Source organism: Trachymyrmex cornetzi, unplaced genomic scaffold (assembly GCF_001594075.2).
Source record: "Trachymyrmex cornetzi isolate Tcor2-1 unplaced genomic scaffold, Tcor1.1 scaffold67, whole genome shotgun sequence".
In the NCBI taxonomy this organism is placed as follows: domain Eukaryota; kingdom Metazoa; phylum Arthropoda; class Insecta; order Hymenoptera; family Formicidae; genus Trachymyrmex; species Trachymyrmex cornetzi.
Window position 1 is genome coordinate 1,392,624 of NW_017299992.1, and position 27,401 is coordinate 1,420,024.

At 29.0% G+C, this 27,401-nt stretch overlaps 2 protein-coding genes across 2 annotated transcripts; both read right to left on the bottom strand.

The window, feature by feature from the left end:
• Positions 1 to 246: 246 nt before the first annotated feature.
• On the bottom strand, positions 247 to 12,152 carry LOC108767332 (nose resistant to fluoxetine protein 6-like). Its single transcript, XM_018517135.1, is given in 14 exon segments — positions 247 to 424; positions 427 to 541; positions 615 to 757; positions 2,209 to 2,383; positions 3,169 to 3,298; positions 3,367 to 3,462; positions 3,544 to 3,623; positions 3,847 to 4,018; positions 4,190 to 4,403; positions 4,502 to 4,729; positions 5,065 to 5,165; positions 5,303 to 5,496; positions 7,242 to 7,486; positions 11,870 to 12,152. Coding segments are annotated over 14 exon segments (2,160 nt in total). The 5' UTR covers positions 12,087 to 12,152; the 3' UTR covers positions 247 to 374.
• Positions 12,153 to 13,915: 1,763 nt separating this feature from the next.
• LOC108767206 (nose resistant to fluoxetine protein 6-like) lies at positions 13,916 to 26,224 on the bottom strand. The gene is given in 14 exon segments (XM_018516945.1): positions 13,916 to 13,956; positions 13,959 to 14,067; positions 14,141 to 14,283; positions 15,905 to 16,079; positions 16,919 to 17,048; positions 17,114 to 17,209; positions 17,295 to 17,374; positions 17,608 to 17,773; positions 17,945 to 18,158; positions 18,250 to 18,477; positions 18,808 to 18,908; positions 20,302 to 20,495; positions 21,936 to 22,180; positions 26,008 to 26,224. Coding segments are annotated over 14 exon segments (2,139 nt in total).
• Positions 26,225 to 27,401: the final 1,177 nt, after the last annotated feature.

Genomic DNA, 27,401 nt, shown 5'->3' on the forward strand with positions numbered 1-27,401 from the left:
GACTAATATAAATAAGAGGGATGGTCCGAAGGAGAGCAGAGTAAATTTAATGCTTAATTCACTTAACCGTTAATATGTTTAATTGTTCAAATCTAGTTTTTATTATATTTGTATATTGAGGATGACACAAACATTGTTGAAATATATATATGTCTTTAAAATATTAAAGTTTTCGTTTTTAGCTCATAGCCCTTCTTTTAAATGTATTGTTTTTATTTTAGATCTTGTTCCTTCCACATAGTTCACGCAAATTGTAGTTTATTTCTTAGCTCCATTGCAGTCGAATATGACTTCACACAAATGTATAGAGGGACCAACGTCTAAAATTTGATTTTATATTATTGAATTTTAATTACAATTATTACAATATTACATTATTTCCATCGCAATCGTGTATGCGAAATTATAATCTCTTGTTCCTTTTTCTGTTATGAGATTGGCTGAACATTCGCATTAATAGAATATATGGTGACTCTGCCATTAAAGACAATGCATATGCACAGAAATAACTAATCACCAAGTATCCTATGAACGTAGCGCTCTAAAAATGAAAATTGTGACAATAAGTATATTTATTTTATCGAGGTTGAAGTTTTGATTGTTCGTGTACTTACTATGGACAGCAATTCAATATGAGCAGATGTTTCACTATGGAAACGAATTGAACGTATGATAACAGGATGTATAAGGTAAGCGCAGTATGTAAGTCTGCTAAGAGGAATCCAGATTTTCCATGATAAAAGCTCCTTAACAATACCTGTAATAAAGCGTTTGATAATAATAAAATGTTTTTTCTAAATTATAACATTGCTCTGTTATAGTGTGTTATTGTCTATTACAGAAATGCTTATTGAGCCTTGTATCTATTGACGCTAAAAATCACTCCGAGATCTCAGAATTTAAATTGTCGTCTGATAAATTAGTTATCTCAAACGTAACTGAAGAAAATTGTGAACCTACTGCAACTATGTTGACTGAGAAACTTATAAACTGTAGATAAAGATTACTGCAAAAATCGGCATTAATTTACTGAGGCTAATTCATACCACAATGGATTTTTGTTAGATATTATTCGAAATAATTGCAGAGTGGAAAATAAGTTCTATTACCATTTACAATTTATGCTATACGTGTAACGTCAATTTTTAATTTTAATGATGCAATCTTGTTCAATATTTTCCTAATTCTTCCATTGAAAGAGAACACGTATTTACAAATACTTTTAATATTAATGACGTCATAAATATATTTTACATAAATTATATAATATATAAAACCAATTTATATTGCGACCGGAGATGTTATGAAACACTGAGCAGGTACGTTCCAGCGTAAAATTTGGAGGCGCGCAAAATATTAATAACCAGCGCTATTCCTGTGTAAATATAAAGCTCTACCTTACTTGGTATTTTAAATGAATTAATTAAATGTGATTTTCTAGAAATTTTTTCAAATTTAGCAATAGCGTGACAGATCTTATTAATTGCGTCAATGTCTGTGACTGCAGAGGCATCTATTTCAAATTTAAAAATAATAAAATATTATCTGAGAAATATAATGAAGCAGACGTTATCATGCGATTTTTTTAAAAAGAATTGACGAACAGTTTTGATTACATAATCAGTTTTGATTAAGTAACAATTGAAGTTACTTAAACGTACTTGATGACGTAATCAAAACATTTTCAAAAGCCAGAAAATATAATAGTATCATAGCATAATACGGTATGTTGCATTATAAGCGTCAAAATATTATTACAAAAGAAAATATGAAATTTATTGTATTCGTATCCCCGTGTTATGCAAATTGGTGGAAATTCCTTTTTTTTTAAGTTGTTGGTTGATTGTCGTTGGCGGTTGATTGGTGCTTCAGAGACTTAGAAATTCTTGTAATGGGAAGTAAAAGCAAATTCCAGCGTAGGGTGCCAAAGACGGTTGTAACGGCTTCGTTTGCGCCCCTTTTATGTTTATTTTTATTTTTATTTTCAATTAGATCAATTATTCTGTTTTACACTAAGGATCTGATGAAAGTTGAAACGTTTGTATGATTTAACGTTTATATGAACTGATAAATATTAAATGTAGATTAATCATGAGCACTTAACAACGAGTTTTGCCTCGTAGCCTGGCAATGTTTATTTTTAAAAAGTTCTTGAGTCAGAATATTTTGATTATTTTTTATCTATTTAATATTATTAAATCAATTAACCTCCATGTTCAGTACAACACATTATTACAATCCATGCTATGCCTATGGCCCAAACTGTTCTACTTAATGCAACATAGATAGCAGTAGACAGAACGGATATTTGTCGATTGTAAAGGCCAAATAACACCAAAATGTTGCAAGCAGCACCAAGAGTCCAATATAAATTTACAACATTCTGAAAAATTTATACATTTTGTTTAGTATATTGTATATTAAAACAAGTCAACTGATATAGATCTTAACACTTTTCAGCAATTTCAGCGATATTATTCCCAACATATTGAGAATAATTTGGATGTGGGTTAAATAATGCTTTTATACATTTATATAATATTTTCTATATTATATACTTGTCGTTTTTAGCTATTGAATTCTAATGTGAGAAAAGTCAGTGTCTTAATTTATAAATTATTATTCAGTATACATATACAGGGTGGGGAAGAAGTATGGAAACCATGAAAAATCTTGAAAAATTAATTTTATACATAAGTAGTTCGGATAGAAGTTGGAAGGTTTAAAAATATCTATTTATTCGTCTTATTAGTTTGTCCTTTGAAGGTTGCTCCTTTTATTTTCATTTTTAGTGTAAAAATGAATATAAAAGGAACAATCTTCAAGACTCCTGACAAACGTTATCATGCTGAACAACACTTAAAAAATTTTAACGGTCAGTTAGTCGCCGTACATAACGTTAATGATGGCGAAGTTGTAACTTTTAAGCCTTATAATTCAAAACATACTTAATGAAACAATTTTGGAACACCCTGTATATATATATAAAATCTGATATTAGTCCATTTATAATTATGGATATACTTCAAATCTGCGTTCAGCTTAATCAGAAAGAACAATTTCCAATTATCATCTGAATTTTATTAATCGGTAGCTTACATACTCCGCAACTCCAACAATTGGTTACATCAAATTCTCTTATATAAATATAAATATTGTATACTTTACCCTTTTCAAGGCTATTTTTTTGTTAAATCTTCTTATAATGTAACCTGTAATCATTCCAATAATATATGGACCAATTCGAATCCATGGTGGGAAGTATAAGACATCTATAAGTCTGATCTGTTCGTCAAAACTGTAATAATAAAATAGTGTTTATTTACTTAATTAGTTTCACAATTAATAAGATACTTTGCGACTTACGTCGGAACATATTCATAAATGTATGAGATATAGCCGCTTAAGATAAACGAGCCTATCAAAATTATACCTAATATGACAACAGCCACGTAAAAATATCTGAAATTTATAGCTTTTATTTATTCAGATAGATGCTTTGGAAATATGTAACATGCCACAGTCAACGATCGTTTAACTTACATAGTTGACAGAATTAAAAGCGCCAGACCGATTATAAAGAATTGCATATCGTTGGATAGATACCAACTCCAGGACAAGCACTACAAGAAAATTTCAATATATCTCGGAATAAGAAGTCTCTCTTACATGCTTTTGAGTGTGTGATGCCAGAATGATATTATAACTAAAGCTGTATTCCAAAATTTACTACCAGTACTGAAAATCTATAGTTTACGTTACGTGCACTATAGATTTTCAGTACTGGCAATAAATTTTGCCAGTACTGAAAATAAATTGGAACACAGCCTAAATTGACGTTCGTACCATCGTATCATAACGGTAACTAAACAGATTATGTATGTATAAGACATTTCTCCACCAGTATTTTGCACAAGTTTCGTGCGATCTCTCATCAATGTAGAATTGCGACGTTTTGTCGTACCAAGCTGAGATCAATTGTGCTATTCCTATCGTCATTATATAAGCCGGTGTCAACCTTAAAGGAAATTGTTAGATTTAAAAACTATAAAGAAAGCAATTATTTGGCTCATTGTTAAATTGTATTTTTAAATTGTATTTTCTGTTACTTTGTTTATATCTATCGTTGATGCTGTCATGCTTACAGCTTCGCCTTTGTTTATTGTTCACGTAAATCAAGATAACGTACCGGATATATCTGTTTATTGTGATGATAAAAAACTCGTTTAGCTTTTCTCTGTAATGAATCGGCTTAATTCGTTCCTTGTCTATTTTATTCTTTAAATACATGTAAGCCAATAAAAATCCACTTAAAAAGAAATACGTGTCAACCGACATGGATGCGTTACTGAGCACTTGCATGGGGACACCTTCGACCATTCTCAATATCCATATTCTATTGTCTACATATGTAAAACGACGTTTGTCATGCATGGGAAACAACACATCAGGAGACGTAAATAATCTCAGTTCTGCAATTTTTGTGTCAGTATACTCTTACCGAAATAGTCCATCATGTAACATACGGTGTGAGCTATGATTATCCAAAACATAGTCAGAAATCTTATACCGTGAACGACAGCTATTGCTTCAGTGTCCAATTTTGTGTTAAATATTATCTTCGTACTTGTGTAAACGGAGAAACACCTTAATACGTTCTTGATTCTACTTTTCTCACATGAAGACGACAAATCTGCCATTTGCAGCTTCTCGCCCGTGTTTTCTTTATCTACATCACAATTCAGAATTTATATTCATTAAAAATTGCGAAAGATTTTTGCTGGCAAATACAAGAAAACTATAAGCAAGCATATAATTGACGAAAAAGATATTGCCCTATAGAAATAAATAATATTATACGAGAGAAAAAATATCTTTTTGCATTTCGGAATTTTATTATAATAAAATAATAATTCTAATTTAGTAAAATTGTATTAGTGTGTAAAACGTGACTGTGTCTTTTTTTTTTTAAATACGAGATATATAACAAAAGCAGTATTACGAATAATCCATTACCGAAGTAGCTCAGAAAGTTTTACAATTAGTTAGATATATATTACTTACTAACGACAGTTTTATTCTTTGCCTTTAAATATGTTTGATATATGAATATATCGTATATTGTACCGCTTATCATCATGGCAAAGGTAAGCACTAAAGCAACACTGAAATGATAAAATTAATATATGCAGATATCTCTCCCATCGCTTTCTCAAACTCTCGGAAGAGACATAAAAATTTAACGTTTATTATTATTTTATTTGTAAAGTTAATTTTTTTTGTCTTTATGATTTCGACATACCACATGAAAGGTATCGCACCATTTAACAGCCATTGGTGATCATCCTTTAAGTTTTTTACCTGGATCAGGTTGAGGTCCACGGAATAAAGATCATTGATTAAAAGAACTCTATCTCGAAATATTCCCTCTAGAATGAAACTTATATTACTCGTGGAACAGGATGCGGGCAAACAGAGACCGAGCGTAATCAGATCCTAAAATATATATAAAATTTTTTACATATAAGGCATATAAAAAGTACAGGAACCCCTGAACATCTCGAAAAATATAAGTTTTATAAAAAAAAATATTTCAGGCAAAAGTTATAAAGTTATAAAGTTTAAAAGGAATTATTTACACTAAAAATAAAAATAAAAGTTTACTTTAAAAGGCTCAGACCTTGACAAATGTTATTAAGATCATGAACAACGTTTAAATGTTTTTACGTCAGTTAGACATTTTAGATAATAAGTACCAATACCGACGGTACGGTAATTTTAAAGTCATAGAACTCAAAAAGTACTCAATAAAAAATATTTTGTTATAGTGTTTTGAAAAGCTTTTAAGATAAGCTAATAATATGCAATAAAAAATGAGGGTTTCCATTCAACTCTTTCTCTGCCGGCGGGAAATATACTTCCCACTTCTTTTTTATACGATTCTGCCTTGAAAATTTCTCAATTTCACAAAAGTATTTGTGAAGTTTGGTTTTTCAGTTATCTAAATAGCCATTCAATATATTCTCATATGTTTTTTAACACAATTTTTATATGTAATAATTTTTAATAAATTGAAGTCGATAAAAGGTGATTTTTTTAAAGAAAAAATCGATTTCTTGGAAAGTATTAAGTATAGATATTTGAAAATTTGAGCAATACTCTTCTAATGTTGCGAAAAACATTCTTTTGATATTTTTTTACAGATTAGATTTTTTTACCACAATGAATTCTGCGATAAAGCCATTAAAGATTTCAGTTTCTGCGTATATATACAAGCTTAATTTTTTTAGTTTTTCACACTGCATCACATTTCTACAATGTTGCAAATAAAACTGAAGAGGACGTTGCATCAATATTACCGAAAGATTTTACAAACGTTTCCGTAATATTTCAGAAACCTTTCTTGTTGGCCGAAGCGAACATTTTTACGTGTTGCCGCAACTTTGCAGAGACTTCTCAGAAACATTACACAACGTAACTACGATAGCTTCAATGTTTTATTATTATATTCGTGAAACGTTACAGAAATCCATCTGTGCCATACCTATTAGGAGTTCCGGTACTTTATATTTGTTTATTAGTATTTTTACATGTTTTTCATAATTTCACATTGAAAAATTTGAATATTTATTCATTAGGGGGATCACGTAAATGTCAAATGAGTTGTAAGTCGATTTTAGTGTAACTTTCTATTTTTATGATTTATGACATTACACATGCCACATGGCCTAAAAATTAAATTTACCGTATTTAAGCCCGTTTGCAATAAATATTAGCGACAAAATTAATTTAATTTTTTCACATTAATTTTAAAGTGCACTAAGAAGAAATGTAGTAAATTATAATAAATATCTGTTTGAATAGTAATAATTATTTACTGAATAATAAATGTATATTTTTTTAGAACAAGAACCATTAATTTGATTTATTATTTTTTTATTTAGTATATTTTAAAAATAAAAATATATCTAAGGCTAATGAGCCTTAGATAAATATGCCAGAGATTATTCAAATAAATAGTTAGTAAAATTTAATATATTTTTTCTCATGTAAATGAGATTTGTTTAGATCGTAATATAGAAAGATGCATGAAACGTTCGATTTAGAATTGTCTGACATATATTATTAAAAAATAGGACTTAAAATAAAAATTTATAATCTATAATGAAAAACGATTGATTAAAAAAATAGTATACTCTAGATTTTTAGATTCTAGATAATCTCAAGAAGAAAGAACTTACTTCAGTTAATGTATTGATGTGATACTGAAGAGTACTGTTGTGTCTGATATAAGCAACGAAGTAATTCAGTTGGAAAGGTGGGAACTCATTCTGCGGATCGCGGTATCGCGTGTTATTTAATATGTGTCGTTTTGCGATCTCGAAGGGAGTCCTGTTCATTATATCAAGGCACTGACTATGACTGCCCAGCCAAAAATTATTTCCATAAAGGAAACCTGATTTGAGTTGGCCACTAGAATCCAATGCTTGAAGACAAAAATACACAATTGTTACTATATTTATGCAGCAACATTCTTGTTGCATAATTTTAAAATTTTATTTTTTATTTTTGATATATTTTTACATCAGTTTTATGGCTTGTATATTCATTTTTACACAAAATGTCATCATTTACTTGTAATTTTTTTTCACAATCATTACAAAAATCGCAAGTATCCGTTCTAGGTTGCTTAATACTGAAAGGACTATTTACCCTATACCATTTGTGATAAGTGCAATATTTCATGTTTAAATTTTGCTTCGTTTTTTAAAAATAATAAGTTTGAAATGAAAGAAAAATTTTTTTAATACTTAAGTCTTGATTTTCGATGTAGAGACGATTGGAGTCCGTATAATGCGATCTTTATGAAGAATTTCATATAAATGTTGTAAAGCAAGGTCATAAATATTATTATTAATTTTATGAGGTCTGTTTGAGTGCTTACCTCTCAAATCTGATACATCTACAGTATTCATATTTAATTTAAGCTGTAAAGTACGTAATCTTTTAACAGAAATTTGATACAATTTTATGAGAAATGTTCTACAGACATCGAAATTACACCCTTCATATTTTATACAATATTTCCAAACAGATTCTCTTGATTTTATTATAACATTTTGTTTTCTACTTTTTATTTCATGTCGGCTGATCGAAGATATTAAAAATAAATCTTGTTTTTCTTTGTTACTTAGAGCCCAGAATTTTGAAAATAAATCTTCCTGCTTATTTGATGAAAATTTAATTGCGCAGTTTTATCGAAATTACAACATTTCTGAATGAAAGAAAATTCTTTAGCTGGAATCTAAAATAGGTTCAGAAATATTATTTTACAGAAAAATTAAAACAAGTAAAAAACTTAAAATAGACAAAATGAAGTTTGCTACCTATGGAAATTAGTTGCATAATATGTGAAGAAATTAATTACGTTTAATTTATTCATGAGTCTCACTAGTAATCTTTAATGACCTTAGGAATCTGGAACGAATTGTACACGATTTGCATCACAATGAAAAGATTTTAATTGCTAATATACACTGTTAAAAAAGACATAAAATTTAATGTACTTTTAAATTACAAAAATTAAATTAAATTTTATGACTAGAGGAAGGTCACCGATACCGACATACCACTTTGTTTTTAGACAATATTTCTTAAACAAAAGATAAAAATACAACTTCAAAAACATAAATACAAAGTAAAAAATGTCTTCTATCAGATAGTATAAGCAATTTTTATAATACTGTTTGCAATTTTGCAATAATTAAGTTTTTTGTAAGTTATGCAAAAATGAGCGTCTGACAAAATGGGCTCCAAAACTGACACAGTAGGCAGTGATGCTACGTATTCCTATTCTTTTTTTTTACAGGAATTATCTGTATAAAGTACCTATAAGTGAATGTATATAAGATTTTTTAGAATTTTACTTTGTTATAAAACATTTTTATTGAATTATATGCATATTTACTTTATGCTGTTCTGCAAGATGCAAATATGTAACGCGATAGTTTTTCTAGAGTTGTTCTATATATGCACGATTGCCTTCAGCTCTAATAAACTTATTTGACACTATAAGACAACATTATAAAGATTAAGTTAGCTCATGGTCTGTTTTACGGTCAGGTGTGTCGGTTTACGCTGCAATTTTAACTTAAAAATCGTATTATGAAAAGATTAAGAGGAAAAATAATATGAATAAAACTTATTTTTCGGAAACTACAAGGATTTAAAATGACGTAATATTATCAATAATATAGTTACTATTATTTAAACCTCATAATTTGCAAAAGAAAATTGTAAGAATTTTATTTTCGCATTTGTAGAATTCGTTTTTAGCTGATTTGATATAGAAACAAGCCACAAACCTACGAATTATGAGTTTATACTTCTTTAATTAGCTAAACAGATCATGATTTTATTAGTATTAATAAAGTGCAATAGTTGGTTTCCGAAAAATAAGGGGATGTCACTTTAGGAGACCTATGTCAGTATCGGCGACTTTCCTCTATATTAAATTTTATGTATCTGTAACTGAAAAGTATATTTGTGTACATGTACATAAAATTTTACGAAGTTTAATACATTTTTTATTAAATTTTATGTAGATTTGTATAAAATTTAATGTAGGTAAACGTTAAATTTAAGTTATTTGTAATTTCATTTTCATTGACAACACACTAAATATTTTTAATGTGCCTGCTTGGAATTTGCTTCCATTACACGTGTAATGGACATACATAAAAATTTTTTTACCGGGACGGATATACGAATGATTGTCCATAGGTGCATTCATTTCATGAATGATCATGCGCATGTTGCATCATTTATCCTTGTCTAATATTCAGTGAACAATATAATACAAATATGTATAAACATACATAAATACGCATAAATATTTATAAACATGTATAATTATATACAGGACGTTTTCAAATTATTGATTTTGAAAAATCATTTCGGCGTTTCTGGGGACTACATAAGTAGTATATAAATTCACATTACAATCATACAAGCATTAAGATCTAGCTAGACAGTTTAAGGCTTTGATTTCTATAGTTTGTGTTATCACATATACAGTCCTATAATATATTATATTGTTAATTCTTTTACATTCTTTCAAACTTGTTTTTTTCTAAAATAAACAATGTGAAAATTGTCCCTTTAATTACTTTTTATGTTTTCACATTACTATTATTATTTCTATTTAACTAAAAAGTAATTTTATAGAAGAAAGAAGAATGTATGAATGTGTACAGACATACATCATATATGATTATACTTGTTTATAAATATTTTTGTTTATACGTATTTATACATATTCATGCACGAAAAATTTTTTACAGGGGTTATACGTATGTTCGAAACATTCAATAGATGTCCGTATTTAGATTTTACTTTCACAATGTTTTTCTATTAAAATATACATATAACAACATATGCAATATATTAGTTCGAACAATATGCTATATCACGCTTAGCTATCTGGGCTCTTACTGCAATACTCACATTTGGTGAAAGTGGAGAAAATTAATAAGATACAGACAGAAGATATATTAGATGGTATCATATTCCAATAAAAAAAAAACACCTAATATCGTATAATAATTATTGCAGCAAGCTCTTCAAAAGCATGAGATGTCCAAAATCAGTACATAACATGTTGCTTAATAGGTCCAAAATTAGATATGTTTTGGATATTTTATAGACGTACAAAGTTGTTGCAAATATACATCCTATAGACATCCATAACACGTCCGACGGACATAATTTAGACTTTCTATGGACATTTCAATTTCCAGAATCGGAAGTCCAGTGGACGTACAATGGACGTCCATGTGCTATTTGGTATATGATTACTGACAATCCTCTGATTATTTTTATTATAAACAAAGATAAAATTAAGCAACAAGATTGATTTCGTTTCGGAGTTCAGTTAATTCTCTAATGATACAATGAAACAACTCATCATAAAGTAAATGCGGATTGTTCATGTGATCAACTTTCTTGATATTGCATTTATTTTTTCGATCAAAAATTAATCATGATAAATTTGCCTTGGTGGTCTAATGGCTTAGGTACGCTCGTACGGAATACAAGAGATCCGGGTTCGAATCCCGGCAGAGGTCATATTTTTCACAATAAATTTACTAACAGTTTTAACATATTAACATCTTTATAATATGATGCTTGATGATAGCATTAAATTATTAAATTGCTTGTCAATTTAATTCGCGATTACTAGAGTAGTTTTAATTGCTTTTATAGTCCGGAAAAACAATTCGGCGCGCAGTTTGAAAACACTACAATATGGTATATATGCAAGTACAAATATAGTGTATATTAGTAATTCAAGGTTGAATTATGTAAAACAATGAAGATCCAGCTTCGACCGTAACACATGGAGAAAATTTTATATTAAGTTCTAATACAATTTTAAATTATACTTTACTATGTCTTGTATTTTCGATGGACTCTCACAACATGATTCCGACTTTTACTATGGTAATACTAATTTTTATCACATAAATAAAGTAATTATTTTGTTAAGCCATATCTTAACATGAAAACAGTTAATTTTTACTATGGTACGCAAATAAAATTTGCTGGGTATATTTGATTTTATAATAAAAAATTTTTACTATCAAAAAGTGTAAAAATTACGTTATATTATTGTATTTAAAAAAATAACTAGCATTTAAACTTATAATTTACATGAAGACCGCAGCTACTACCACATTATAGTAATTTTAAATATAAAATTTTCTTCGTGTAGGCATTTTGAATTTCTAGTATTGATTGTGTTTTTCACATATGCGGTCTAAAATAAAGATTCTTAACATAATCATGATTAAGAATGAATTTTACTTACTTTTTAAACTCCACAGTATCCGTTGATCAACAGCGTCTAGGAAATCTCGTAATTCCGTTGCACATGTTGCCGAACCGAGAACACTAGCTCTCGAAGCGATGGCATAGGCGGGTAATAAATGAATAACATTGTTCTCATTAGAACCATGAAATTGTGCAGAAACGCAGAATAACGTGACGAAATGGCAGATATACGAAATAAACACGATATAATGCATGTTTTTGAATCCAAAAATTACAATCAATTTTACTTCCCCGTTAATGCAAACTGTGGTCGATTTCGATGAAAGTGATCAATTTCAGAAATACAATAGAGTGAAGTGTAAAGAATTCTTTTGCTCATGTAAAGAGTTTCATTAATACACAGGTCTAAAATTATTTTCTTCGTCGAGATAAAGAAAACACGTTTATCCCGTTGAACCGTAAACTAAAAATGCGTTGTTTATTAATTTCGTCCGTGCAAACGTTAGTGTAATGTTTTAGAGTTTTATTAGAAAATATTTTCTATTTGATTTGTATAATGCAGATTCATATTCGTCAGTGAAATTTGACGACCGGGACAAGACTGGTTTATGCGGAGAGAAGTTAACGGATTTGTAGTGGAAACCGAAATATCCTCCGTCCTACCCGCGACAACTTTTTCGACGTCGTCACGGAGCCCCACTACGTTACGTGCACTGTATTTGAATATGTCGACATCTTGAATATAGCAATCTATGTAACAAAAAAACATTTTTTAATAAAAAACCAATAAAATATTTTATAAATTTTTGTACAATAGTTCTGTGATTATGATACACTTTACTGGTAATGCAGAATAAGATTAGATATTAGATCGCAAGTCAGGCGAGGAATGAGACAAGAGAAATTGAATTTGATTCTAGTATAGTATAAAATTCAATAATATTATATAAAATATGTATTTAATAATACAAATAATATCTGACTTAATCTAAAATAAATGATATTTAATACATATTTAAAAATATATAATTATAAATATTTGTAATTATGAAACAAATATTTATTATATAGACATTTCAAGACAAAAATATTAGTTTTATAACTCTCTGTAAATATTTATAATTATATATTTTTAAATATTTATGCCCATGGGCAGACAGACAACCCGACTCTACCGACGTGTAAGTTACGGAAGCACCCTGTGCAAACGTTTTTAAAATTAATAATCGAATAAAATTGTTACAAAAATTTAAAATAATTTATATGAATCACGCACATTATAACAAACATTTTTTTTAAGTTAGTTTCAGTTAAGTTTTGTCTATAACTGTTTATTCTCGGTTAAATTCTTGTAGTTCTAATTTGCATATCAGTTATAAACGTTTCAATTGCGAATTGAAGTGTAATTTAGTATAACCTAATCTTAGTTTTACATATAGATTGTTTTAATTGTATATTTTATGTATTTCGAATGCGATCGGTTTATAAGGATATACAAGGTTATAAGTCTTGTGCATATTAGCAAATTGTTATAAGATTATAGTGGCATTAATATGACTATAAACAAAAAATCTGTCGGGTTTGTTAAGCTACAATGTGTCCTTTTAACAGATTTATATGTTCTGATAATATCTACAACTTCACGACAATGACTGCTAAATTATGACGCTTTGCCTACCACCTTTGGCGACTAATATAAATAAGAGGGATGGTCCGAAGGAGAGCAGAGTAAATTTAATGCTTAATTTGCTCAACCGTTAATAGGTTTAACCGTTCAAAATTAGTTTTTATTAATGTTGTACATTGAGAATGACACAAATATTGTCGAAACATATGTATGCCTTTTAAATATTAAATTTATTGTTTTTAGCTCTGAGCCCTTCTTTTAATTGTATTGTTTTTATTATAGATCTTGTTCCTTCCAAATAGTTCATGCAAATTTTACCTAGTTTATTCCTTAGCTCCATCACAGCCGAATATGATTTCACACAAATGTATAGAGGGACAAACGTCTAAAATTTGATTTTGTACTATTCAATTTTAATTATAAGTTTATTACAATATTACAGTATTTCCATCGCAATTATGTATGTGAAATTATAATTTCATGTTCCTTTTTCTGATATGAGATTGGCAGAATATTCGCATTAATAGGATATACGGTGACTCTGCCATTAAAGACAATGCATATGCACAGAAATAACTAATCATCAAGTATCCTATGGACGTAGCGCTCTAAAAATGAAAATTGTGGCAATAAGTATATTTATTTTATCGAGGTTGGAGTTTTGATTGTTCGTGTACTTACTATGGACAGCAATTCAAAATGAGCAGATGTTTCACTATGTAAACGAATCGAACGTATGACAAAAGGATGTATAAGGTAAGCGCAGTAAGAAAGTCTGCTAAGAGGAATCCATATTTTGCATGATAAAATCTTCTTAACAATGCCTGTAATAATGCGTTTGATAAGAATAAAATTTTTTTTCGAAATTATAAAATTGCTCTGTTATTGCTTATTACAAAATGATTATTAAGCCTTGTATCTATCGACGCTAAAAATCATTCCAAGATTTTGGAATTTAAATTGTCGTCTGATGAATTAGTTATCTCAAACGTAATGCGTCGTTGTTTCGCATTACGTTTGAGATAACTAATTTATCAGACGAGAATTTAAAAAGAATGTAGCACTGAAGAAAATTGTGAACCTACTGCAATTATGTGGACTGAGAAACTTGTAAATTGAACATAAAGATTACTGCAAAAATTGGCACTCATTTACTGAGACAAGTTCATACGACAATGGATTTTTGTTAGATGTTATTCCAAATTATTGCAGTGGAAAATAAGTTCTATTACCATTTAGAATGTATGCTATATATGTAACGTCAATTTTTTTAATTTTTATGTTGCAACCTCGTTCAATATTTTCTTAATTCTTCCATCGAAAGAGAACACGAATTTACAAATACTTTTAATATTAATGACATTATAATGGTTTTATACTTAAATTATCTAATATATGTAACCGATTTATATTGGGACCAGAGACGTTACGGGGCACTGAACAGGTACGCTGCAGCGTAGGGCGTAAAATTTGGAGGGACGCAAAATTTTAATAGCAAGCTCTGCTCCTGTAAATATAAATCTCTACCTTACTTCATATTTTAAATAAATTAGCTAAAAGTGATTTTCTGGAAATATTTTCAAATTTAGCAATAGCGTTACAGATCTTATTAATTGCGCAATGTCTGTGGCAATTGTGCAGAGGCATCTTTATCAAAATTATAAATAATAAAGTTATCTGAGAAATACAATGACGCAGACGTGGTCATGTGATTTAACTATAATATCAATTAAAAAAGAATTGGCGAATTCCCACACAACACACGCACAACACACAACACACACACACACACAAACACACACACAACAACACAACACACACACAACACAAGTTTTAATTACATAATCAGTCTTGATTACGTAATAATTGAAGTTACGTAAACGTACTTGATGACGTAATATTTTCAAAAACCAAGCTACAAAATTTAATAGTATAATAGTATAAAATATAGTATGTTGCAATATATAAGCGTTAAAATATTATTATAAAAGAAAATATGTGATTTATTGCATTCGTATCACTGTGTTATGCAAATAGGTATAAATTCCTTTTTTTTTTGGATGTTAGTTAATTATCGTTTTCGGTGAATTTGGTCTTCAGAGACTTAGAAATCCTTGTGATGAGAAGTAAAATTATATTCCAGCGTAGGATGCCAAAGGCGATCGTAACGTCTCCGATTGCGACTCTTTTAAATTAATTTTTATTGTTACTATTAATTAGCTTAATTATTCTGTTTTACACAAAGGATCTGATGAATATTGAAACGTTTGTATGATTTAATGTTTATATGAATTAATAAATATTAAATGTAGATTAATCATTAGCACTTAACAACGAGTTTTGCCACGTAGCCTTTCTTTTCTAGCAATTTTTATTTTTATAAAGTTGTTGAGTCAGAATATTTTTATTATTTCTTATCTGTTTAATACTATTAAATCAACTAACCTCCATGCTCAGTGCAACACATTATTACAATCCATGCTATGCCAATGGCCCAAACGGTTCTACTTAATGCAACATAGATAGCAGTAGACAGAACGGATATTTGTCGTTTGTAAAGGCCAAATAATACCAAAATGTTGCAAGCAGCACCAAGAGTCCAACATAAAATTACAATATTCTGAAATTTATACATTTTGCTTAAAATATTGTATATCAAAATAGGTCAACCCATATAGATCTCAACAATTTTCGGCGATTTTAACGATTTATTTCCTAGTTATTGAGAATAATTTAGATATGGATTAAATAATTCTTTTATACATTTATACAATATTTTCTATATTATATATTTGTAGTTTTCAGCTATATTGAATTGTAATGTGAGAAAAGTCAGTATCTTAACTTATAAATGATTATTCAGTATACAGTGTGTGAATGTGAGGTATAGAAACCCTAAAAAAACCCTGAAAATTATTAATTGTACAAAAAAGTAATTCGAGTAAAAGTTGTAAAGTTTAAAAAGATCAATTTATTAGACTTATTGGTTTGTTCTCTGAAGGTTGCTCCTCCTATTTTTATTTTAGTGTAAAAATTAATATAAAAGAAACAATCTTCAAAAGACCTGATGACAAATGTTATCATGTTTTGAATAACATGTAGAAGGTTTTAACCATCAGTTAGTTACCTTAAATAAGGTTAAATAATGGCAATATTTTAAATTTTAGCCTTATAATTCAAAAAGTACTTAATGAAAAAAATTTCGAGATACCCTGTATATGTATAATTGCAATTATAATTAAAAAATTATCTATTTTTTAAATTTTTGTAAAAATATATCTGATGTTAATCCATTTATAATTATGGATATTTCAAATCCGCGTTCTGCATAATTAGAATTAACAATTTGTTATTATCATCTGAATTTTATTAATCGGCAGCTTATATATGCATACTTCGTAACTCTAACAATTGGTTACATTAAATTTTTTGTTTAAAATGAGGTATTATATACTTTACCCTTTTTAAGGCTATTTTTTTGTTAAATTTTCTTATAATGTAACCTGTAATCATTCCAATAATATATGGACCAATTCGGACCCATGGTGGATAATATAAGACATCTACAAGTCTATACTGTTCGTCCAAACTGCAATAAAAAAGCGTTTAATTACTTAATTATTCTCACAATTAATAAGATGCTTGGCAACTTACGTCGGAATATATTCATAAATGTATGAGATATAACCGCTCAAGATAATCGAGCCTATCAAAAATGTACCTAGTACAACAACAGTCACGTAAAAATATCTGAAATTTGTAGCTTTTATTTATTCATTCAGATACATGCGTTGAAAATATGTAACAGTCCACAGTCAATGATCAGTTAACTTACATAGTTGACAGAATTAAAAGCACCAGACCGATTATAAAGAATTGCATATCGCTGGATAGATACCAACTCCAGGACAAGCACTACAAGAAAATTTCAATATATCTCGGAATAAGAAGTCTCTCTTACATGCTTTTGAGTGTGTGTGATGCCAGAATGATATTATAACTAAAGCTGTACTCCGAAATTTACTACCAGTACTGAAAATCTATAGTTTACGTTACGTGAACTATAGATTTTCAGTAATAACAATAAATTTTGCCAGTACTGAAAATAAATAAATAAAGTGGAACACAGCCTAAATTGATGTTCGTACCATCGTATCATGACCAAACAGATTATGTATGTATAAGACATTTCTCCACCAGTATTTTGCGCAAGTTTCGTGCGATCTCTCATCAACGTAGAATTGCGACGTCTTGTCGTACCAAGCTGAGATTAACTGTGCTATTCCTATCGTCATTATATAAGCCGGTGTCAACCTTAAAGGAAATTGTTAGATTTAAAAACTATAAAGAAAGCAATTATTTGGCTCATTGTTAAATTGTATTTTTAAATTGTATTTTCTGTTACTTTGTTTATATCTATCGTTGATGCTGTCATGCTTACAGCTTCGCCTTTGTTTATTGTTCACGTAAATCAAGATAACGTACCGGATATATCTGTTTATTGTGATGATAAAGAACTCCTTTAGCTTCTGTCTGTAATGGATCGGCTTAATTCGTTCCTTGTTTATTTTATTCTTTAAATACATGTAAGCCAATAAAAATCCGCTTAAAAAGAAATAAGTGTCAACCGATACGGTTGCGTTGCCCATCACTTGAGTGGGAATATCTTCGGTTACTCTCAATAACCATATTTTATTGTCTACATATGTGAAACAACGTTCGTCATGAATGGAAAACGGCACATCAGGAGACGTAAATAATCAGTTGTACAATTTTTGTGTTACACTTACCGAAATATTGCGACATGTAAAATATACTATGTACTATGATTATCCAAACCATGGACAGAAATTTTATGCCGTGGACGACGGCTATTGCTTCGGTGTTTAATTTTGTGTTAAATATAATCTTCGTACTTGTGTAAACGGAGAAACACATTAATATGTTCCCGATTTTGCTTTTCTCACGTGAATACGACAAATCTGCCATTGTCATCTCTTCGACCCCGTTTTCTTCATCTAAATCACAATTCAGAATTTATATTCATTAAAAATTGCGTAAGATATTTGCTAGCAAATACAAGAAAATATTAGCAAGCATATAATTGACAAAAAAGATATTGCACTATAGAAATAAATAATATTATACGAGAGAAAGAATATCTTTATGCATTTCGGAATTTTATTATAATAAAATAATGATTTTAATTTAGTAAATTTGTTTTAGTGTGTAAAACGTGACTGTGTCTTTTTTTTTTAAATACGAGATATATAACAAAAGCAGTATTACGAATAATCCATTACCGAAGTAGCTCAGAAAGTTTTACAATTAGTTAGACATATACTTACTAACGACAGTTCTAGTGTTTGTCTTTAAATATGTTTGATATATGAATATATCGTATATTGTACCGCTTATCATCATGGTAAAGGTAAGCACTAAAAGAACACTGAAATGATAAAATTAATAGGTAACACTGGGTAATACGCCAGTTGGGGGAATATGCCACTCGTTGTGTTTAACAGTGGTACCGATTAGCAGCGCTTGTATTAGTGTAACAAAATTATTTACAATTGTGGTGTTAAACGTGTTGCGTAAGTATCAAGAATTTCCTGGTAACAGTATTGTTTTTATGAGGTAAATATGACGGTATGGTATACGAAAATGTGTTTCTTATAACTTTTGTGGTACTTTATGTTAGTTAATATTTAAACATTACACAATATTTAGCTCCATTAGCTCGTTAATCTATTAAAATAGGTTAAATTGAAAATATTCAGTATATCGTTGATTCATTTTCTTAACGACCGTATTATACAGGCTTACCATAAGATGAAATGACTTGGGGCAATATGCCACTATTTTTTTTAGATTAAATTGCCAGTAGTTATTTTCTCTAATAATATATAGGTTAAAGCGCTATAAAAACTAATATTTTGCCGTATAATTCCGTTGTGACAGGATATTCGTATTGATCAAAACTTAATAAGCAAACAAATAAACATAAATGTTTATTTATTTGCTTATTATTGTATTATATTAATTTACTGCTCAATTCAAAATGCTGAAAATTCAGTTTTTTAATAGATTAAATTTTCTTGATTACTGAAACTTAGATTACTTGTAACACTATGTAAATATTAAGTAAAACAAATATTTATTTATATCATGCTTACGCATTACATACTATCTTACTTTTACTTTAAAAAATGGTCCAAAATTTAATTGGATAATGTCTAATTGTTACAGTAGGTGGATTCACTGTTCGTAAAAAGATACATTTATGGTGTTAAAAACATGTCTCAAAGTTTATTTTACATGATGTATAACTTAATCTATCGAAGTTATTACTTATATTCTTATATTGGTTGTATTACCTATATTATGTTATATATGTTCATTTTCATCATAAATATCATTAATAATGTGTTCTTGCAATAAAAAAATCAAAATAAATATTATACTGAGCATTTTTTTGTATGTGGCATATTACTCGCATGGTGGCATATTACTCGCATGATGGCATATTACCCATTTTTCAGCACTTTTGTATTTCTTTATTTTTAATAATAAAAAATGAAAATGTTCGTTTCCAACCATATACAAATAATAAATAAAGAATGAAAGAAAAAGATCAGTATATAAAATTATTTTCAATTGAACAAATTTTTACTCGAAAATCTAATTTCGTTTAAGTGTGGCATATTCACGTCACGTCCGCTATATACAGATATCTCTTCCATCGCTTTCTCAAATTCTCGGAAGAGACATGAAAATTTAACGTACATTATTATTTTATTTGTAAAGTTAACTTTTTATTGTTTTTATGTTTTTTGACATACCATATGAAAGGTATCGCACCATTTAACAGCCATTGGTGATCATCCTTCAAGTTTTTTACCTGGATCAGGTTGAGGTCCACAGAATAAAGATCATTGATTAAAAGAACTCTATCTCGAAATATTCCCTCTAGAATGAAACTTATATTACTCGTGGAACAGGATGCTGGCAAACAGAGACCGAGCGTAATCAGATCCTAAAATATATATCAAATATTTTACATATAAGGTATATAAAAAGTATAGGAACCCCTGAATATCTCGAAAAATATAAGTTTTATAAAAAATATATTTCAGGCAAAAGTTGTAAAATTTAGAAAGATTTATTTACACTAAAAATAAAAATAAAAGTAACAACTTTCAAAAGCTACGATCTTGACAAATGTTATCAAGGTCGTGACGCTAAAAAACTTTTAAAATGTTTTACATCAGTTAGACATCTTAGATAATAGGTACTAATTAACTAATGCCGGCGGTACGGTAACTTTTTTAAGTCATGAAGCTCAAAAAGTACTCCAAGAAAAAATATTTTGTTATAGCGTTTTGAAGAACTTTCGAGATAAGCTAAGAATATGCAATAAAAATTTAGGGTTTTTATTTGAAAAAATCGATGTGACTTTGATCTGATATTGGTAACACCATCCAAGGTCAAATAATTAATAAGATCAATGAATAGGTCTTTTTAACCCCTACAACTTTTGTTTGAAACATTTTTTTTTATAAAACTTATATTTTTCGAAATATCTAGTGTTCCGGTATTTACTTTTTATTTGTTTGTTAATAGTTTTACATGTTTTTCATAATTTCACATTAAAAGATTTGAATACTTATCCATTAAAGAGATCAAGTAAGATCAAATAAGAGATGAAGTAAGTGCCAAATGAACTGTAAGTCAATTTTAATACAATGGGCCTTCTACAATAAGCCATTAGTCATAAATCAGAAGTGAGAAGCTAAAAATTGACTAATCATCGGCATCAATTTTTAGCTTCTGTCTTCTGATTTATTATTAATGGCTTATTGTAGAAGATCCATAACTTTTTTCTCTTTTTAAGATTTATGACATTACGATTTATGCCACATGATCTAAAGACTAAAAAAACACTTAGCGTGTTTATGCCCGTTTGCAATAAATATTAATGACAAAATTACTTTAATTTGTTCACATTGATGTTAAAGTACACTGAGAAAAAATGTACTAAATTTTAATAAATATTTGTTTGAACAATACCAACACACAACACTTTTTATTAAATAATAAACGTATATTTTTTTAAAACAAGAATCATTAATTTAATTTATAATTTTTTTATTTAATGTTTATTTATAATATTATTTTTCTACTTAATATTTATAATATCATTTGTCTATTTAATATTTATTTATAATAAGTAAATGTTAAGTTAGTACTATTAAAATAAATAATTATTAAAATTTAATACATTTTTTCCCATGTAAATAAAATTTATTTAAATCGTAATACAGAAAGATGCATGAAATGTTCGGTTTAGGATTGCCTGACATATTGTTAAAAAATTGGACTTGAAATAAAAATTTTAAATCTATAATAAAAAACCATTGATTAAAAAGATGGTATACTCTAAGAATTTAGATAATTTCAAGAAGAAAGAACTTACTTCACTTAATATATTGATATGATACTGAAGAGTACTGTTGTGTCTGATATAAGCAACGAAGTAATTCAGTTGGAAAGGTGGAAACTCATTCTGCGGATCGCGGTATCGCGTGTTATTTAATATGTATCGTTTTGCGAACTCGAAGGGAGTCCTGTTCATTATATCGAGGCACTGACTACGACTTCCCAGCCAAAAATCATTTCCATAAAGGAAACCTGATTTGAGTTCACCACTAGAATCCAATGCTTGAAGACAAAAATACACATTTGTCATTATATTTATGTAACAACATTCTAGTATATAATGTTTCTTATTCATTGCTACTTAATCACTAGACTGCGGAACTTTATGCAAAATACTTAACTGAATATTAACTATTGGACAGTTTTAGCAGTCAATCGTTGTTTGTTAAAGAGTTATTAAAAGGTGAAATAAAAAGATTGAGATTGACATCTGTAAATTTACAAAATTGAAAAATATGCATTTTATGCAAAACATTCAGTTAAGTATTTTGCATGAAGTTCCGCAGTCTATTAATCACTGAGACTTTTATTAGTTGCTAAAGGCAGGATTACTACACGGAGAGAATTTTTCGTTATTTTTTACCGCAAAATTTTGGTAATAAGCTTGGGACAACTTGACAATAATAAAATATTATCAGTAACGATAGATTTTTTGAAATATACAAGAGACTTTTTATAAATGATGTAGTAAAAATTATAATGCAGATTGTAAAATGTTTTGAAGTGAGTAAGTTCTAACGTAACTAGAGACACACTCGACAACGAAAATAACCGATAAATATCGATTACAGTCGATCAATTACTATGTTACATGGTAAAATTATAAGCGACTAAATCAGATTAAAAATATCATGCTGTATGGTAAAAATTGTATAAGCTATTTTATATATTCATAACTAGTTAGCATCTATTCTTTTAAAATAATAAAGAATCATAAACTGCGTAATATATTTTAAAATGTTGAAATTTTACTATACCCTTTAGTAAAATTAATAAAATATATTACATATCTTATTATGACACATATTAGTAAATTAAAGAAACTCATATACAATTCTTTGAAATACTATGTTGTCCCACTATTATCATGATTTTCAGGCTAAATTCTAAGAGAAAATTCTCTCCGTGTATTAATTGGAAAAGACAAGTCTTATATCGTATCCGGTCCGAGCGGGTGTGCACCAACCCGGGTTGGATTAATGATATTGTATCGACGCCTGAGCCGTAGAAGGTACTGTATCGAGAAAAACATGAAGAAGGGGCTATGTCAAAAAAGTAATGAAAAGCAGTCTATCTCGCGCGACGTGTGAAGACCGGTCTATGTCGGAATACATACGAAGTACGGTTTATATCAAGAAAAGCAAGAAGAACGGTTTATGTCGCATGACTTTGAAGAAGGGTTTATCAGGATTTATATCGCGCTATGTTTCCTTCTCGTAAATTTTGTAGTGGTATGACTGAGGACAGGTAACTAAATTTGTGTAATTTCTAAATGTGAAACATTTTTTTATTTCTAAATATGTAGCATTTTGTAACAGAAAATAAAAATTATACAGTGTTCTTTTCGTGTTAGAGAAATAAATACGTAAAATTGTTGAGTTTTTACATTACTGAATAATTTAAATTATATGACATGTGACAAGAGTTTGGATTTACTAACCAGTAATATTTTAATTATATTAATTAACAATTATGCTAATTTAACTTAACAAGAATTAACTTAATAACGAAAATTTTTAAGATTTAATTTATGCTCGCATACCACTACAAAATATTCATACCATTACAAAATTTATGAGAAGGTAACATAGCGCGATATAAACCCTGATAAACCCTTCTTCAAAGTCATGCGACATAAACCGTTCTTCTTGCTTTTCTTTATATAAACCGTACTTTGCATGTGTTCCGACATAGACCGGTCTTCACGCCTTGCGCGAGATAAACCGCTTTTCATTACTTTTTTGACATAGACCCTTCTTCATGTTTTTCTCGGCATAGCACCTTCTATGGCTCAGGCGTCGGTATGCTTTCCTAACGTGTAACGTCAACCAATAAAAGAACATTATCCAAACCAAATCGATACAAACTCACTCGGTTTGAAAACCCTGTTAGATATCTCGCATTATTTAGTGTTTTTAAATTTTATTAATTTAACATTGTCGCGATTTAATTCATTATAGTTTCAATGATTATTACAAAACATAATTGTATAATTTTAATATTATTTTGTGCATTATTATAATACACTTTACAAATAAAATTTGGAGAAATAGAATGAAAAATAATAATTAGATTTTGTAATAACAAGTATGAAATATTTTTGTGACTAAAGTAATACTACGAAGGATAATTAATTTTTAATCGCTCTGTTTCGTGACTTATTACTAACTTTCACTCAGATCGCTTCTTAATATAAACGATAATGTTAAAAAATATTCAAAACTTGATGTACATATATGTATAATATAAATTGTAAAATAAGGCATTCATAACTATGATAATCTTACATTATTATATTAATTATATTAACAATTGAATGAGAAGATGTATCCAGAATCGAATTTGCAATGATTTAATGAAAATAGAGAAATAGAATTTTTTTTCACACTTAAACAATGCGATTAAGAATGAAGGAAGACGTATCTAGCAGTGAATTCGCAAGTATTCAACGGAAGTAGGAAAATATAATGTTAGTTTTAACACTAAAACAATGCGATTAGCAGCGATAAAAGTAATTCTGACTAATTTAGGAGTAATGTAAAATTTTCACTTATTTATATTATCGTCAATTTTTTAAATGTATATTTGAATGTTACACTGAAGATGACACGATAAATGTGTCGAAACATTTGTAATTAATTTGGTATATTTCCGAAAGATTATATAATTTCGCAAAAATATCCAGCGTTGGTTTTTATGCTGTTTAATATTAAAATTGTGTATATATATATATATATATAAGTATGAATATCCTCGATGACCATTCAAAAATGTGTGACATTTTATATTGTCAGCATTTTGTTAGCTGACGAGTTGCAATTACAAAACTTTATAGCTTGAAGACATATTTGCAACAACCGATGGAAATCATTATATACGTTCTGTTGCTGTCATGTTTCCATCATGATGCTCAAGATGAAACAATTAATTATTCGTTGCTAACATGTTGCTGTCATGTTGCAGACAACATAATATATCACCATTGCTCGCAGTTTGCTCTAGAAATTTCGACATCTGATTACTGATTATATTATATAAGTAATAATGTTGTTGTATTTCATAATGTGTCCTATTTTGATGTCAACATATATACAGCAAATATCCCTTACGGAAATGAACTATTGGAAAGCCAATAATTACTATTGACTTACAATAGTGATCATTCATTCTCTAATATAGTAATGATGTAGTATCCAATAATCAGATAATATTCGCAATAGTTTTTCATTCTCCAATAGTTTTTGAATGAGTAATTATTGATTTCATAATCAAATTATTTGCGATAATCATTTCCCCATAGTTCTTTTATGGAATGTTTATTGATTTCATAATCAGATTATTTACAATAATCACTGCTCAATAGTTTTCATTGTAGTAATTACTGATGCCAAATCAGATTATTTGCAATAATCATTCCCCAATAGTTCTCATATTGAATGATTATTAATTCCATTAATGAGATTATTTGCAATAATCACTACAGTACATTATTTTTAATAGTAATATAAATGATTATTAGCTTGCAATAGTTGACTATCCACAATAAATGTTGAACTTCCAGAATCGGAAGTCCAATGGACGTACAATGGACTATTTGGGTAAATGATTACTGACAACCCTCTGATTAATTTTTTTTATAAACATAGATAAAATTAAGCCACAAAATTTAGTTTCGGAGTTTAGTTAATTCTCTAACGGAACAATGAAACAACTCAACATGAAGTAAATGCGAGACTGTACATGTGATTAACTTTCTTGATTTTGCATTTACTTTATCGATTCGATAAAGTATAAAAAATTAATCATGATTAAGAATGATTTTTACTTACTTTTTAAACCCCACAGTATTCGTTGATCGACAGCATCTAGGAAATCTCGTAATTCCGTTGCACATGTTGCTGAACCGAGAAGACTAGCTCTCGAGGCGATGGCATAGGCGGGTAATAAATGAATAATATTGTTCTCGTTAGAACCGTGGAATTGTGCAGAAACGCAGAATAACGCGACAAAATGGCAGATATACGAAATAAATGCGATATAATGCATGTTTTTGAATCCAAAAATTACAATCACTTTTACTTCCCTGTTAATACTAACTATGGTCGATACCGCGACCATGAAGTGATCAATTTCAGAAATACAATAGAGTGAAGTGTAAATAATTTTTTTGCTCATGTAAAGAATTTCATTAATGCACAGGTCTAGAATGATTTTCTTCGTCGAGATAAAGAAGACACGTTTATTCCGATGAATAGTATACTAAAAATGCGTTGCCTATTAACTTCGTTCGAGCAAACGTTAGTGAAATGTTTTAGAGTTTTATTAGAGACTATTCCCCATTTGATTTGTATAATGCAGATTAATATTGGTCAGCGAGGTTCGACGAATGGAACAAGACTGGTTTATATAGGAAAAAGTTAGACGATTTATGGAAAGCGAAACGTCCTCCCCGCGACAATTTTGTCGGTATTGAGTAACTCCCATTTTGTGGTATTGAGTAACTCCATGGTCAAAAAATTTTTACCGATTACACTATATTAAAAATATACCATAAATTGTATTAATATTTTAATATTAATAAAATCTTTACTATGAGTCTGAAACAATTAATAGTGCGAGCATTGTTCTTTTCTAATTCATACCGTTATGGAGAGGATTCGTCAATAAATGATACAAGAGTAGTTTTCAGAATGTTATTATCAGCACATGGAAGTTTCGTATTCGTCTCACAAAGTAAAGATTAAGTAGACGCGAAATGTCAACAATTGCGAATCAAAAGAAAGGCGGCCTCGCACGCGACTTGCGGACTTGAGTGGCGGCCGCCTTCCAAAATAAAGATAATGTATTTTTTGCTTACAATACACATCTCGATCGTAATAATATAGATAATAACGGCATTTATCATTACGCTATATCGTAAAATATCACAACATTAATATCTGCCGAGCGAATGAAGCGAACGATCTGTGATCGTGGCTTCTTGCGAAGGAAGAGACTCAGCGAATGAATGAAGTCTGCACTTTTCACATTATCGGATCTATCCTCTTTGTCTCAATATACAAAAAAAAAATAAAAGAAACGAGGAACCATTAGTGTCTCACTCGAGAGAAATACTCGCGCATACTAGAGTCGTCCCTTCGCGAGAAGCTCCGTTTAATAAATTAACTAATTGTCAATCGGCGAACGTGACATCGCCACGGAGAAATCACATCTGGTCGCACGT